This window comes from Scomber scombrus, chromosome 17 (genome assembly GCF_963691925.1).
Source record: "Scomber scombrus chromosome 17, fScoSco1.1, whole genome shotgun sequence".
Lineage (NCBI taxonomy): Eukaryota > Metazoa > Chordata > Actinopteri > Scombriformes > Scombridae > Scomber > Scomber scombrus.
In genome coordinates, this window is record NC_084986.1 from 20,566,125 (window position 1) to 20,580,324 (window position 14,200).

A 14,200-nucleotide genomic window follows, 5' to 3' on the forward strand; every position below is an offset into this window, starting at 1 on the left:
GTCCCTGAGGCAGGGGTGAAAAGCCCAATAAAGACAAGGTTTTAGTGAGATGAAGAAGTGACTCACCTCCTTCAATCCATCTACAGTATATAATCTCTATACTACAAGGAGTCAGCTTCATAGTCTTGTTTATAGCATCCCAGATTAGATGTACAACAGAAAAAACCTAAAACTGAAGATATATCCCACATTGCATACTAATATTTTAAAGTATCAACAACATTATATAATACTCTGCATAGTACTCTGTTTTGGTAGTTAATATACAAGAAATTAATACATATTCCCATTTTGCAGTAAAATTAAGTTATGCAGAATCATTTTCAAACAGTCCTGTAGTCAAACTGTGACTCTGGACCAAACTGAATATTTAAAAGTTAGAAAAAGTACAAATGTATTCCTATAATGTTGTGATTTGTTTTTACAGCTGTGAGTAGCTACTGTTTCAATTGCAGTGTCACTTCTAAATTGTTTCAAATGAAAGTCATATTACTCACGTCCTGCTTTCAAGTCTGAACTGGAATCCAACTTTTTTGTCTGTTTTTACCCCCCGCTCCACATCCTCAAAACAAGGCAAAAGCATCAATACAAAATCTTACAATATAGAATCATCTCAGGTTAGAAGATGATCAATTCCACAATAAACATTTATTAAAATATGCTCCATCAGCAAATAATATCACCCGAATACGTAACGAAATCATACTATAATTCCACAATTAATAATGCCGTACTTGTGATTAACATATGTAATTTCTTTAGGTTTTTTGTTTTTGCTTATTTCATTATTTCACAGATACAGCAGTTAAACTAGCAGCCACAAAGGTTGTAGCAGCTGAAGCAAATGCCACGGCCATAGACGTCCTGGAGCGCCTCGGGGATTTGAACCTGCAACTCCAAGGCATACAGAGGAACTACAGCGAGCTGGAGGACACTGTCAATGCAGCCAATCAGATGATCCAAGACCCAGAGAAAGACAGTAAGTGCTTTACTATTACCTATTTACATAGTAGTTGGAGTTGGAGAAGAAGCATTAAAATGTTTTTGGATCGGTGTAGTTAAATTTTACTCCCTTTTGATGGAAGTTGTGTATTAAGGAATAGAACAAGCTATAAGAACTGTTACTGCACTCTAAATATGTTTTAATACACAACATTTTTTGGCTAACAAACTACTTTTGTTTAACAAAACTGTTTTGTTTCCTATTTTGTGCCTTTCCTTTACTTACTTGAATTATAGTCTAGTTCCTATGTGTGCATTTCCTTAAGCAAATTATCAACAATCCCATGAAACCCCATTACCTATTGAAATATAGAAACTAAGGCTGTCTTACCTTAATGATTTTCCTTTTTGGTAATACTAAGTAATTGTCTGAATCACATAAATTGGTAAATTATGACCACATTAACCAAGATCTGATATTTTTCTCTTTGTCTCCCCTTTTTCAATCCCCACAGCTATAAGTATGTATATTTCACTAACCTCAATAAAAGCACTTATTATTATTCTAAGTGATGAACCAATACCATGTTGCAATTACTAAGTAATGTTGAGATTAATGTTGACCCTTTGCCAATATTTGCTTTTAGACATTTTTAGGTTTGCTGTACTAAATAATTGAAGTATTATAAAATCATCACTTAAACTGTATCATGTTACAGTATAGTGTTAGTGTCATTTTCTTGGAGGGGCTTATAATCAGATTTCAACAACGGTATTGGAGCATCACCTATTCATTTAATCACCATCTCTAATAGCTATAATGTATACAGTAGTTGCTCCTAATAATGACTCTGCTCTGCTGGAGCATGAGCGCTCTGTGCATTGCAAAGCATGGATTAGTCTTTCTGTCTTCCTCCATTTTCAAGCCTGTATGATATATATATATATATATATATGTAGAAAAGCTTCTCTTTGAATGCAGAGCAACACTAATTTGTTTGGCTCTTACTGGCTTTCCCATCCTTCTCGCTTTTCCTCTATATTTCTCCTCCTTCCTTGAGTAATATCAGTGATTTCCTCAGCTGCCATAATTTCTCATCCTCTCCTCGCTCTTTATGCACCGGCTCTCTACGCTCTCTCGGCTATAATATATAGGGTTGACGATAACAACTACTGTACTGGTTCTTTATCACTACTGTACTTTATCTCTCTCCTCAGTCCATGCTGCAGGAGCCAAAGTCAAAGATTTAGAGGATGAAGCTGATAGGCTGTTGGAAAAGCTGCAGCCAATCAAAAAGCTGCAGGATAATTTGAGCCGAAACATCTCACAAATCAAGGAACTGATCAAGCAAGCCAGGAAACAAGCTAACTCAGTGAGTCAACAAATAAACATGTACAACTGTCCTTCAGAGCATTTCTCAAGTAGAGTTTAAGTGTATGCCCCGAAACAGTCGTTTTTGCAGTCATTTACCATGATTTAATAATTAAATACCTGTGAATTTATTTGTATAACATTAGAATGTATTTAGTATTGTTGTCTGGTGGTGTAGTGGTTGTACTTTTAATTTAGCTTGAAGCCTTCTCTGGTGTAATTGTCTAAATAAAGAAGACACTATGTTATAACAACCAAAACAAAGGTAAGCTACAGTAATTGGTCTGATTATAATATCAACATGATGTATTTTTTGGTTGGTTAATTTTGTTAAATTTAAGGTGATGTAAGACAACTACTCACTTAAAGCGTACTCAACAAGAGACAGTAATGAGGTGCAGGCACCAAGCAATTAAAAATAAAAACAACAAATATATTTCTATGAAAAAGAGCATTTTTCCAGCTTTGAATTTTGAATTAAATATTTAACATTTATGTCAATCTCCACCTAAAATGTGAGTGAAATCTATTATACAAATAAAATACAAATACAAATACAACATCAATTATGTTCAAATGTCAGTGGTTGTATTATCCTCTACAAAAAGAAATCTGTTATTTTACTGGGTTTAACTACATAAGATACAAATGCATACTTGAATATGTGGTGCAAGATACTGTATGCATGGACGAACTGTCATCATTTGTCTTTGTCCTTGTTTTTAGATCAAAGTTTCAGTGTCGTCAGGTGGGGACTGTCTCCGTAGTTACCGCCCTGATATCTTAAAGGGGATTTACAACACCATCATCCTTCACGTCAAAACCACCACACCTGATAACCTGCTCTTCTACCTGGGATCAGCCAAATATGTAAGTACACCATATATACTAACTGTACATCATATACAGCAGAAATTGGCACAAATACACAAAATTGACTATAGGTCTACCACTGTCAAAACTACATTAGTGGATATGAATTGTCCTTCCAATATTGAATGTTTAAGAGAACACACAATGAAAATACTTGGACATTTTTCTGTAGTTCTTTGCTGGAGACTTATCTTAAACCTACCTATAACCAGAAATGCTACTGTATAGGGTTACATTTCACCATAATCTTAATCCACAAATCAGCATTGTTCACATTAGAACCTAAATAATGCCAAAATACCCCAAAAAAGGTAGAAGTTGGGCCCCACAGATTAAGAAGCTCCAGCCAGAACTGTTTCTACTTGTTATTTATCATTTACGCTGCAAGCCAAAGGTATAATTAGATATATTCATTCTCATTCACATTTTCAACAGTGTGCATGCCCATGATAATAATGCATTGCTTCAAATTAACACTTGACTGCTCATTAAGTCTGTTTGGGCAACTAATATGTCTTTATAGTTCTAGCAAAAATGTGTCAAATTTTGTCTATACTGTTAATGCTGTAGGAATCTGTGCACCTATTATGATTCAAAGGGAGAAATATGAATTATTATTGTGCATGACTCAAATATGAAAGTATTTGAGCGCCAGCATTACTTATATCAGAGTTTGTGTAATAATAGGGAAATAGTTTTCCTTAACAGCCACACAAGAGAAGTCAATTAGAATTATGATTGTTATTCATTCTAATTATGATATTATAAAGGAGTAGGTCTTTCAAGGTTATGTGACTGAGCTGCAAACACAAGAACACACATTTATTACTAATACTGCAGCTACAACTACTAAACACTACAATTACAAACAAGACACGGGGGAGAAAAGAGAAGTACCTTGGCAAGTGAATGATTAAAATGAATGATGCGGAGTTATCTATTGTGTAGTTGTTATGAAGGACCTGATAGACTGATGAGATGACTGTTACCTGAGAAGCAGCAAGTCAAATTAACGGTACAGTAGCTTATGTCTGAATTGCCAATTAAAGTTACCAATTATGAAAGCGCCAGCCTTGAAGCAAGTTAATGGGGATTTTGTAGAAATACTTGCTTGCTCCCTGGGGTGGCTTCCCGCAGTGAGTGGAACTGGATATGCTGGGGCGTGGAGCTGGAATCTCGAATTCGAAATGATGAATAACTTAGGTTAGTTGGTCCGGGGTTTGGCAAAAGTTCCCATTGGAGGAGAGCGTCTGGTTTATTCTCTTCTAGTTGTTCTTGTCCATTCATGACTCACAATTCCAGCTAGCCTTTTCCGACTGGCTCGGTTTCAACTAGTATGTTCTTGACTTCCAACTTCAGACTTTCACTTCCACATGCTCTTTCATTCAACCTCAGACAGGCCCCATTCAACTGGTGAAAAGCATGGTTTCGAATAGCCTTTTCAGACCAGAATTTTCACAACTCTCATCGATTCAACCAGCCAAAAATGAAAGAAAAGAAAAGCATGGTTTCTCAGATAAGAGACTATTATAAAGCTTTAGTCTGCCCATCCTGATGATACATCCTGGCCAATCAATGGGATTGCAGAGTTCTGAGACAGGGGCAAAATCAGTCCCCTGCTGTCTGAGGGCAGGCGAGTTCAACTCCTGAATGCTGCATGATTTATAAACATGCATTGTGGATAGTAGATTTAGTGTTTTGACTGCATGAAACAAGCAGAATGGTACTAAACATTGTGTTAGTATTAGCAAAGATGATGGAATTGTGTCAGTGATACACTTCCTGGCTTAAAGGCAGTGTAATACTAACTAAAGAAGACAAATATTGCGACACACACATACAAACATACAATATTAATTGTCCTTAGAGTTTTAGCCTGATTGAAAATGGCAGGGGTCTATGCCATTTGTGAGTGTGTGTGTGCGCGCGTGTGTGTGTGTAACTGAGGTGTGGCATGTTGTGCAGCAAGTCTTGGTTCTCCATGTTGTTGTCGGTGATCACTTGCAAGCTGTCTGCTGCTTTGATGCTATTTTACCCGGTGATCTTCAGTTCTTTGGTTTGTTATTTGAGTCCCAAAATCAGAATTCATAGATTAAAGTCGCCCCTAGCCGGTCTCTGTGGGTGACTGGTTCTTAGATGTGAGTTATGATAGCCAGCGGTAGGAGATATTTATCCAAGATGTGCCATCAGCTCACACTGGGATGTGAATCGGTCTTTCCATGTTGCAAGCATTCGGAGAACGGTCAAAGGTTGCAGGGTCGGTGGTCTGGTTTAGTGGCCATGCAGGAGGCGAGGGCTTTTCTTATTGCGATCATTGCTGTTTGTAGGATGTTGTGTATGGTCTGATAAGTGAGAAGTTTTGAAATCTCACGGATGTCTTGTTGGACAGCATTCCTAGGGGGAAGAAAGAGCTGCTCCTGTTGTTTGAGGGTTTGTACCATCTGCATTAGCAACATGAACAGCTCTGGCATTATTGCGGACAAAATAAAAAATACAGTTGACAGTTAAATATTTTAGGTGTTTTATATTAAAGCATTAATCATATTTAATATATTGTTGAGGTACTGCGCTTTAAATTGTGTAGCATTTATCATACTTAAAAATGTCTGCATTCAAGACTTATAGACATACACATAATTTTACATGCACAGAGAGAAACGCACACTTTCGTTCCTCTGTCTGTCGCTTAATCACACACACATGCACAGCCTACTCCCAGAGTGATTTGTCTAATATGAGAATAATTAATACTTCTTGACACATACTCACTAATACCCTTATAAACATACCACATTGCAGTGTTAAGGTACCACTGATAATCCCAAAGTGTGTTTATGGGTGGGCAGGTATGTGTGTGCGCGCGTGTGTGTGTGTGTGTGTGTCATAACGAGCAGCAGCAATTAGCAACAAGTTTATGTTGCTATCTGCTTTAGCCTGATTTCCCCTGAGAAATCACTGCTTTGCTTCATCTGACTGGAAAGACTTGAGCGCGCATGCATGTGCATGCTCACTTATATTCTCTAATAGTGAAGAATTCCACATGAATAGTAATGCTCGGTGTGTGTGTGTGTGTATTTCTGTGTGTGTGCGCACCTCTAACATTTCACTAATAGTGTGTAATGCTAGTTGAATAGTAACGATGCTGCCCTGTGATCTGCGCTAATGAATAATCACCATTACCCTGGAGAGACTAGAAAGATAAGTGTGTGTACTTATGTTTGTGTATGTGTGTTTGTGTCATTTGTGTCTTCAAATGTGACTCCCTTATAATCTCTAATTGTGCTTAATACTATATGAATAATAATGATGTGTGTGTGTGAGTGTGTACTTCTGAGACGGTATCCAGATGAGAGCATATGCTCGAAAATTCTCTTATTAATTTTTTGGCTCATACATAAGACTATTAATCAAAATACAGCAAGATACTGTGAAAATCCCCTTATGGAGACAGATGGTGAGAACCTGAGACTTTGTACCCTCAGAACAAACCAGAGCTGATAGTCTGAAATTGCTCCACTCTTCACTCATTCACTATTTCCTATATGATATATACTCTGCAGTGAGTAATACATGCAGATTTTGAACACTTATTAATAATAATCATTTGACATCATCACCAATAGATGTTGAATAACTCCGGTCTTCTGTCATATCATGGTACAAAGTGTAGCAATGTATGATTTATTTGTTTTTTTACAGTAGAGTGTTGATATGAAAATAAAGCTTAAAGTAAAAATGTCCTAATTTATACCTGGTGACCAGAGGTGTCTCTGATGTCATCTGGTTGAGATTTGTGTGGTCATCAGTACACGTCTTCCCTGAATTAAGACCTTAATTGAAACTTTTTTATATGGCATCTTATTACAGTGTAGTTAACCTGTGAGGCTAATTTCAATGCAAGTTTAATCGGATGTCTAAATGAATGCAATCAGCACAAAATTTGATAAATTGCTCAGGATACAGTAAAACAGTCCCTAAATGAAATAGATCGATCTTCTGTCTCATTGTATCACCATCTCACTCAGGTATTCCTCTCTCCTTTCAGGTGCATTCAGTTCACTCTCTTGGCTATGTTGACATGTTGACCTCCCAAAAGCAACATTGTGCATTATGTCAAATTCAAAAAATGGAATATTCAGGATTGTGTCTTCTTTGTGTCTCAGGTTGATTTCTTGGCCTTGGAAATGCGCAAGGGGAAGGTGAATTTCCTTTGGGATGTGGGTTCAGGCATAGGGATGGTTGAATACCCACATCACACCATCTATGATGGGAACTGGCACAGAATAGAGGCGTCACGGTAAGAAATGTGCACGTACATACATGCATCATGCATCAAAAGCTAACACTGATGTTGGCTACAATATGAAGAATAGTCTGCTTAGAAAAACATGAATGTTGACAAGCATTATCAGGATACACACACAAAATCATTATGTCATACTATATTAATTGGATTAGCACCTGTGGAGAGTAGCATCACGAAAGAGATCCAAAGCAGAGTAAACATCTAGATACACAGATATACACTAACTCCACTCTATAATAGACATCAACAACTTAATAAGATGCAGACACACAGGTTTTATAAACATTCCTATTATTATTATAATCATTATTATTATTTCTACAAAAAAGGTGAGCAGAAAAGAAATTGAATCAATCGAATGAATGAAATCAGAGTCAAAATTGGATTTAATAAAGTACAATTTTCTTCATAAACTCTGGAGTATATGTATATATTGAGCTAGTGAAGAAGGGAGAAAAACTGAGATACACATATTGGACTGTCTACACATTAAGAACAAGTGTACATTTTAAGTTTAAAAAAATCTAATTTCACTGGAGCTGTACTTGCTATGTAGCAGAATGGGGAAGCATTCAGTCTGCTACTGTATGGATATGGAGTACTGCTGGTCGTTGCACTCACTGTAACCCGATCTAACCAACAACAACCAGTGAGAATAGTAAAAATAAGGAAACCTAAAAACCACAAGACATCATCTCATTCATACTGCTGAGTAAAAGATTGTTTTTTCACCTGGGAAATCAAGAGTTTGCAGCCTTGACAGCCTGTGGCACCTCATTGCACAGATACAGTGTAATCTTACAGGTCCAGTTTTTCTCTTTGAAAACTGAGGTGGTGCTGTATATAGACCATCCAACGCAAGACCCATTCACACCAAGCAGGCGTCCCACCTGCACCATGTCTTTCCATTCGAGAGATTTCCCAAAGGTGTTTTCCAGGAGAATCACACAGACTATCAGTCTTTGAAATGTTCCCCCACACGATACAGGCATGCAGCTCCTGTTTTGAGAATGAACTCAAAGTGTGAGATTAATTGCATTGTAAAGCTTAGTGGTCCCACTGCTACAAACTGGTTCCACAATGCCTTTTCTATCATTCATCTTTTGCAGCAAGAGTTCGTAAAAGCTGATTTCAAGTGACTCCAATATGTTCCGTCGTAAATGTCTTTCAGAAAATACAGATTGGCAAAAAAAATAACTTCCTCCCCTCGCTCTTTGTCTTTCCTCGCTTTCCAGTAATGGGTTGAATGGAACCATATCAGTATATCCTCTGGAAGGCTCCAAGGCTGGTATGATGCCGACCCCGGCCAGTGCCAACTCGCCCACAACCTACACCATCCTGGACGTGGACCAGAACGCCTACCTGTTTGTGGGAGGAATATTCGGCAAAGTCAAGGTATCTGTCTGTCTCTCCGGTTCTGCATAACATGAAAAATATGTCTGTCTCTCTTTTTTTTATCTCCCCATCATTATTTTTCTCTCTCCGTCTTTTAGAATGCAGATGCTGTAAGAACGAAAACATTCACAGGCTGCATGGGGGAGACTTTCTTGGATGGTAAACCTATCGGACTGTGGAACTACAGAGAGAGAGAGGGAGACTGTAAAGGATGTGTTGAGAGGTATACAAACACGCAGTTAAAGTTTTATATTTTTCATAAAATGTAAATCTCCTTTTCTCCTATTATGCAACATCTCTGAAATGAAAAACAGCTCAATCAGTTTTCTTGTGGCTGTCTTTTGATATTCAAAAGGTTACTTCTTCATCTTTGCATCCTGTTCTTTGTGACATTTCAAACTCACCTGTCAGTCAAATAGAAAACAGAGCCGTATTAAAAGTGGGCTATCTTCCATGTGTTTGTTAGTCCCCAGCGTTCAGATGTTGAGGGGACTGTCCAGCTGGACGGGGAAGGCTACGCTGCAGTGGTACAACGCGCGAAGTCGAACCCCAACAAATCCAGCGTTACCTTCAAATTCAGAACTTTCTCCTCTGAAGCTCTGCTCATGTATCTGGCCTCTGAAGATATGGTATGTATGTCAAATGTAAAAGGATACAAAACCCAAAGCATAAAGATCTTGGTTCGACAGTCAGGGAAAACTATGATTTGGTTGTGTTAATTATTATATATTCATCTAGAAATTATTTATGTCAAAATAAAAATAAAACTCCAATAAATGAGAGAAAGCAGTTAGTTGATGTGGCTGTGGGTGCAGCCATCACAGTTTACAAATGTAATATATTGTATGCTGATTTTGCAAAAGTTACAAAACTAACTGCCACTGAAATAAGCTTTTAAAAGTCCTACTAATTCAGCTTTGTAGATAATCAAACCTTTTCAGCCTCTGGTATAAACCCATGAACTCATTCTTTTGAAATAAATGCTATAAATTACAGTTGTTAGGTTTTAAATGTCAGTGCCTCACAGCTCCTTCTTCCTGGTTGTTGGTCTCTGTAGAAGGACTTTTTGTCCCTGGAGCTGTCAGAGGGCAAGGTGAAGGTGAACTGTGACCTCGGGTCAGGGGTCGGTAGTGCCATATCAGCTAACCGGCACAATGACGGCCGCTGGAAATTCCTCACCATGTCACGAGACAAGAAACAAGGTACAGAACAACAACAGACAAATGGACAGTCACATGTTTTAATGATTAAATGCAGCAGTGATGTTAGAGGAGAGAAAATCACTATAGATCAGCAAATGAGCTAAACGAACTCATTAAATTAGACTCTACAACGTTGCACCAGAGGAATCCAAACTTCATTACACATTTGACAAGACCTGACTAGACTATCCTAGAATAAACTGCGCAAAACCATACAATTCTTTCTGCCTGCTGTTATTAACGTCTCTGTAACTTTTTATAAAGCCACGGTGACTGTCGTGGACATTGACAGCAGTGCTGAGGAGAAGCTAGTGGCCATATCTCTGGGTTCGGCTACTGGTCTGAACCTCAAGGAAAACCAGACAATCTATTTTGGAGGGCTTCCTACCATTGGAAACTACAGGTACACACACTACTGTGTTCATTTAAGACACTCACATACATGTACTGGATTAATTGCAAAAAAGGCCATAATATGTGCTGTATATTCGATTTTAAAGTTAATATATAATGACATTAAACAAACACTTTTTTCCAAATTTAATTGCTGATCAAGTACAATGAGGCTCTTCACCAATTATAATTTTCACACCTTTTATTTAAGGATGTCATTAAAAAAATGTATGTGTCAGCAGGTTAAATGGTTGATGAACAAAAATGATGGAAATAAGTCCAGACTGTGTCATTCTATCCCTGACAAAGTCTCATATGTTGCATTTTGAAATATATTAGCGCTGTCAATAAACCTAAAGCTATAATAGAGGTTGAGTTTAGTCATTACCAACCGGGGTACCCACAGACCCCAGAGGTATTCGTTTATCATATCTCATGGGTGCTCTTCATCATTAAAACATTTTATTATTTTGTCAATCAATTTGTTACTAATGACTTCCTATCACTGTTTTCTGTTTTAATATATGAAACTATTTATTGAGTTCATGTTTGCCATGGGTACTAATTTAAAATATTACATACTATTAGATGGGGTCAGAGACAGACACAGATACAGTAGGCTTAGATTTCCTCATGTGCTGTTGAATACCCTAAATTTTAGTTTTACACAATATACAAATTAACTGTAACAATAATAATATTATATATATTATAATAATAGTAGGGTTTTTTTCAGATGTCATTAAAGGTTTAAATTAATTCCATAACTAATAATGTTTTAAAAGAAATAAGTTTTGAAGTAAATGTTGTTTCTTATAGTAGTTTACTCTTCAGGTCCACAGGGTTAGGGTTAGTAATATGTTGGTAGGATGAGGGTTAAATATGTTTGTAAAATGTCCTAATGCTTTAATGTCATGTTTTGTCTTAACAGCATGAAAGCCAGGTAAATAAATAAATACATATACAAATGCCATAATCACATATGTTGTAAATTTAACTGTACACTGCCCTCTGCATGAGGCTATCCACACTGATGCACAGTGAATGAATGTTTATATCTTGGCTGGCCTCTGAAGGCTCTTGCTCTTCCACACAGCAGCTGGAAATCACTCTTTCTATCCTTCAGCAAACTGAATGTGGCGTTTATCTGTTCAGCAACATTTAAGTGGAATTTCCAGGCATTTGTGATTGCCATTATCACATTCAAATTGTATTTTTGATGTGGAGTGTCTCCACCAAATTTTGTAGCACTGAAAATAATGTTTTTTTGCAGAGCTACAAACACAAAGGCCTATTTAACTGAAAGCAGTTACAAAAGGTGCATTTAGCTGCTACGTAAAAACATGCTCAGTGTGGACAGGACAAACGCCATATTCAGATTATTCTTGTTGATGTTCAGATGTCGCTCTGCTTCTGGATACATAATGCAACAGCTTCACTGCTGCAGTAAATTAGCATTTTTTATATTATGTCACACTGCTGAGAGACAGGAAAGTCTGCAGAGTTTGTAATTTCTTCAGTTTTATATTCTCGCTGCTAAAATTCTCATAATGTCTTCATAGGCCAGAGATCACTCTGAAGCGTTATGCAGGCTGTCTTCGGGAGATTGAAGTGTCCAGAAAGCCGTATAATCTCCTCAGTAATTCAGATTATAATGGAGTCACTAAAGGATGTAACTTAGAGGTAAGAGTGTCCACTTAGCTGTATGTTTATAGCTATAGTGCAGTACATTTATATACATGCATTTACTGTAGTGTAAATACACTATATAATCCATTTGATCACAAATTCATATTAGGGTCAATGACGTATAAGGATTTGCAACAACTCAATTGTAGAATAATAAAAAACAAGCATATCTAATGCAGTAGTTCAAACATTCAGAATGTTGTGTAACTGAAGATCCATATTATACATTTGAAATTAAGTGATTTTAGTGGGGTTTTTCAAGATTAATTGGCACTGGCCTTAAAAAGAGTCATGTGGTGCGACCATGATTCATCTTGAAATAAATCAATTTACTTAACATGCTTCACATCTTTTTTTACAAGTTTTCAGTAATATAAAGTGTTTGAAAACAAAGTATTTGAATATTTTTTAAATGTTTGTAAATGACGATCTTTTATTTAGATAAGATATTTCAAGATGAATCATGGTCGCACCAAATGACTTTTTTTTCAGGCCAGTGCCAATTAAACTTGAAATACCCCACTAAAATCACTTTCAAATTGTAATATGAATTTTCAGGTACACAACATTCTGAATGTTTGAACTACTGCATTAGATATGCTTGTATTTTTATTCTAAAATTGAGTTGTTGAAAATCCTTATACGTCATTGACCCATTAACACATGTTATTCATGTTTATTCAATTCATGTAACACATATGTAAAACAGACCATCTAGTTTAGTATTTGTATTGTACAGATATGTTGAAACGTCCCTTTTTAATAGCTTTATAGATAATCTTAAGCTATACCGCTTACATTTTTGGTATTTTTATGTGTCTGTGTGTATGTGTCATTGTGTGATTGAATAAAAGATGGGTGAATATTTACATGGAAAATGAATATCTAACATACAGGTATGCATAGCTATGATTTAAAAGCTCTCGACATGTTTAACCTGAGCAATTTCTTCCTCGTTTACCCATTGCTTCACCTGGCCTCTTTTACCTTTCCTACTTTAGTGATTTCATTCACATTTTTCTTTCTCTACCTGATTTTTTAAATAAATGTGTCCGTTATCGCATTAAAACTGGCTTTGACACATGAAATATAAAAGATGCAAAAAGTGTGAGAGATCAAGGTCAGAAATTAAATGATCGGTTCAAACTGACTTCTTTTTCCATGTACACAAAAAAGAGTGTTTACCAATTAATCAGTTTTCCTCAAAGTTACACAGTCATTTATACAAGCATGATGGCATGCTTACAGAGTGTAGAAAGGATTAGAAAGGCCCAGGGTTGAGTGTGTGTAGAGTTAAGGTCTTTCTATTCCTCTCTGCTGTGCAACAAAGAGGAAAGTTTCTGTGTGTGTGTGTGTGTGTGTGTGTGTGTGTGTGTGTGTGTGTGTGTGTGTGTGTGTGTGTGTGTGTGTGTGTGTGTGTGTGCCTGTATACATATTATTTCCACTTTAGAACCACAGTAAAAGTAATAAGAGGTTCATGACTTATATTAATCATTCAAACTCAGCCCCCCCCCCACCCCACCCTATTTTTACTTTTCAGATAATTTTTTATTTTTCCATTTGAAGGTGATTTGTAAAAGACTAAAATGATGTATTGATTAATTTATGTTAAAGTCCACTTAAACTACAACTTTTTAATCTTTGTCTCGTAGAAACTGCACACAGTCAGTTTCTCTAAGCCAGGATATATGGAGCTGAGTGGCCTATCGCTGGCGATCAAAACTGAGATCAGCCTGTCATTCAGCACTCTGGCGGACACAGGGACCATACTGTTGGCAGTAGGAGGGGTTCCACCAATCAGCCAGCAGGTTTGGTGTCATCTGTTTTGTTCATTTAAGCTGTGACTCACTTCTTTGCTTTATACTCTACTAGTAGAGTAGTAGTAGTAGATTTTGTGTATGGGTTCATTTTACTGGTCCATCATTTCCAATAACTATGTAATTTGGTACTAAATGTAGGAAAAAAGAACTGTTCCATTTTAAACTAAATATATATTCAATCATTGTTAATATAGTATGAAAACTTTTC

The 14,200-nt window shown here is 36.7% G+C and overlaps 1 protein-coding gene across 1 annotated transcript in view; it reads left to right on the forward strand.

The window, feature by feature from the left end:
- lama2 (laminin, alpha 2) overlaps positions 1-14,200 on the forward strand; it is a 189,317-nt gene that overhangs the window by 155,597 nt on the left and 19,520 nt on the right. Inside the window, exons 49-61 of the mRNA XM_062436956.1 lie at positions 797-979; positions 1,458-1,463; positions 2,161-2,315; positions 3,041-3,184; positions 7,351-7,484; positions 8,729-8,888; positions 8,987-9,111; positions 9,355-9,517; positions 9,946-10,090; positions 10,355-10,493; positions 11,415-11,426; positions 12,046-12,166; positions 13,825-13,980. Of these exons, the coding sequence (XP_062292940.1) occupies positions 797-979; positions 1,458-1,463; positions 2,161-2,315; positions 3,041-3,184; positions 7,351-7,484; positions 8,729-8,888; positions 8,987-9,111; positions 9,355-9,517; positions 9,946-10,090; positions 10,355-10,493; positions 11,415-11,426; positions 12,046-12,166; positions 13,825-13,980 (1,643 nt within the window). The remainder of the gene's footprint in view (positions 1-796; positions 980-1,457; positions 1,464-2,160; positions 2,316-3,040; positions 3,185-7,350; positions 7,485-8,728; positions 8,889-8,986; positions 9,112-9,354; positions 9,518-9,945; positions 10,091-10,354; positions 10,494-11,414; positions 11,427-12,045; positions 12,167-13,824; positions 13,981-14,200) is intronic.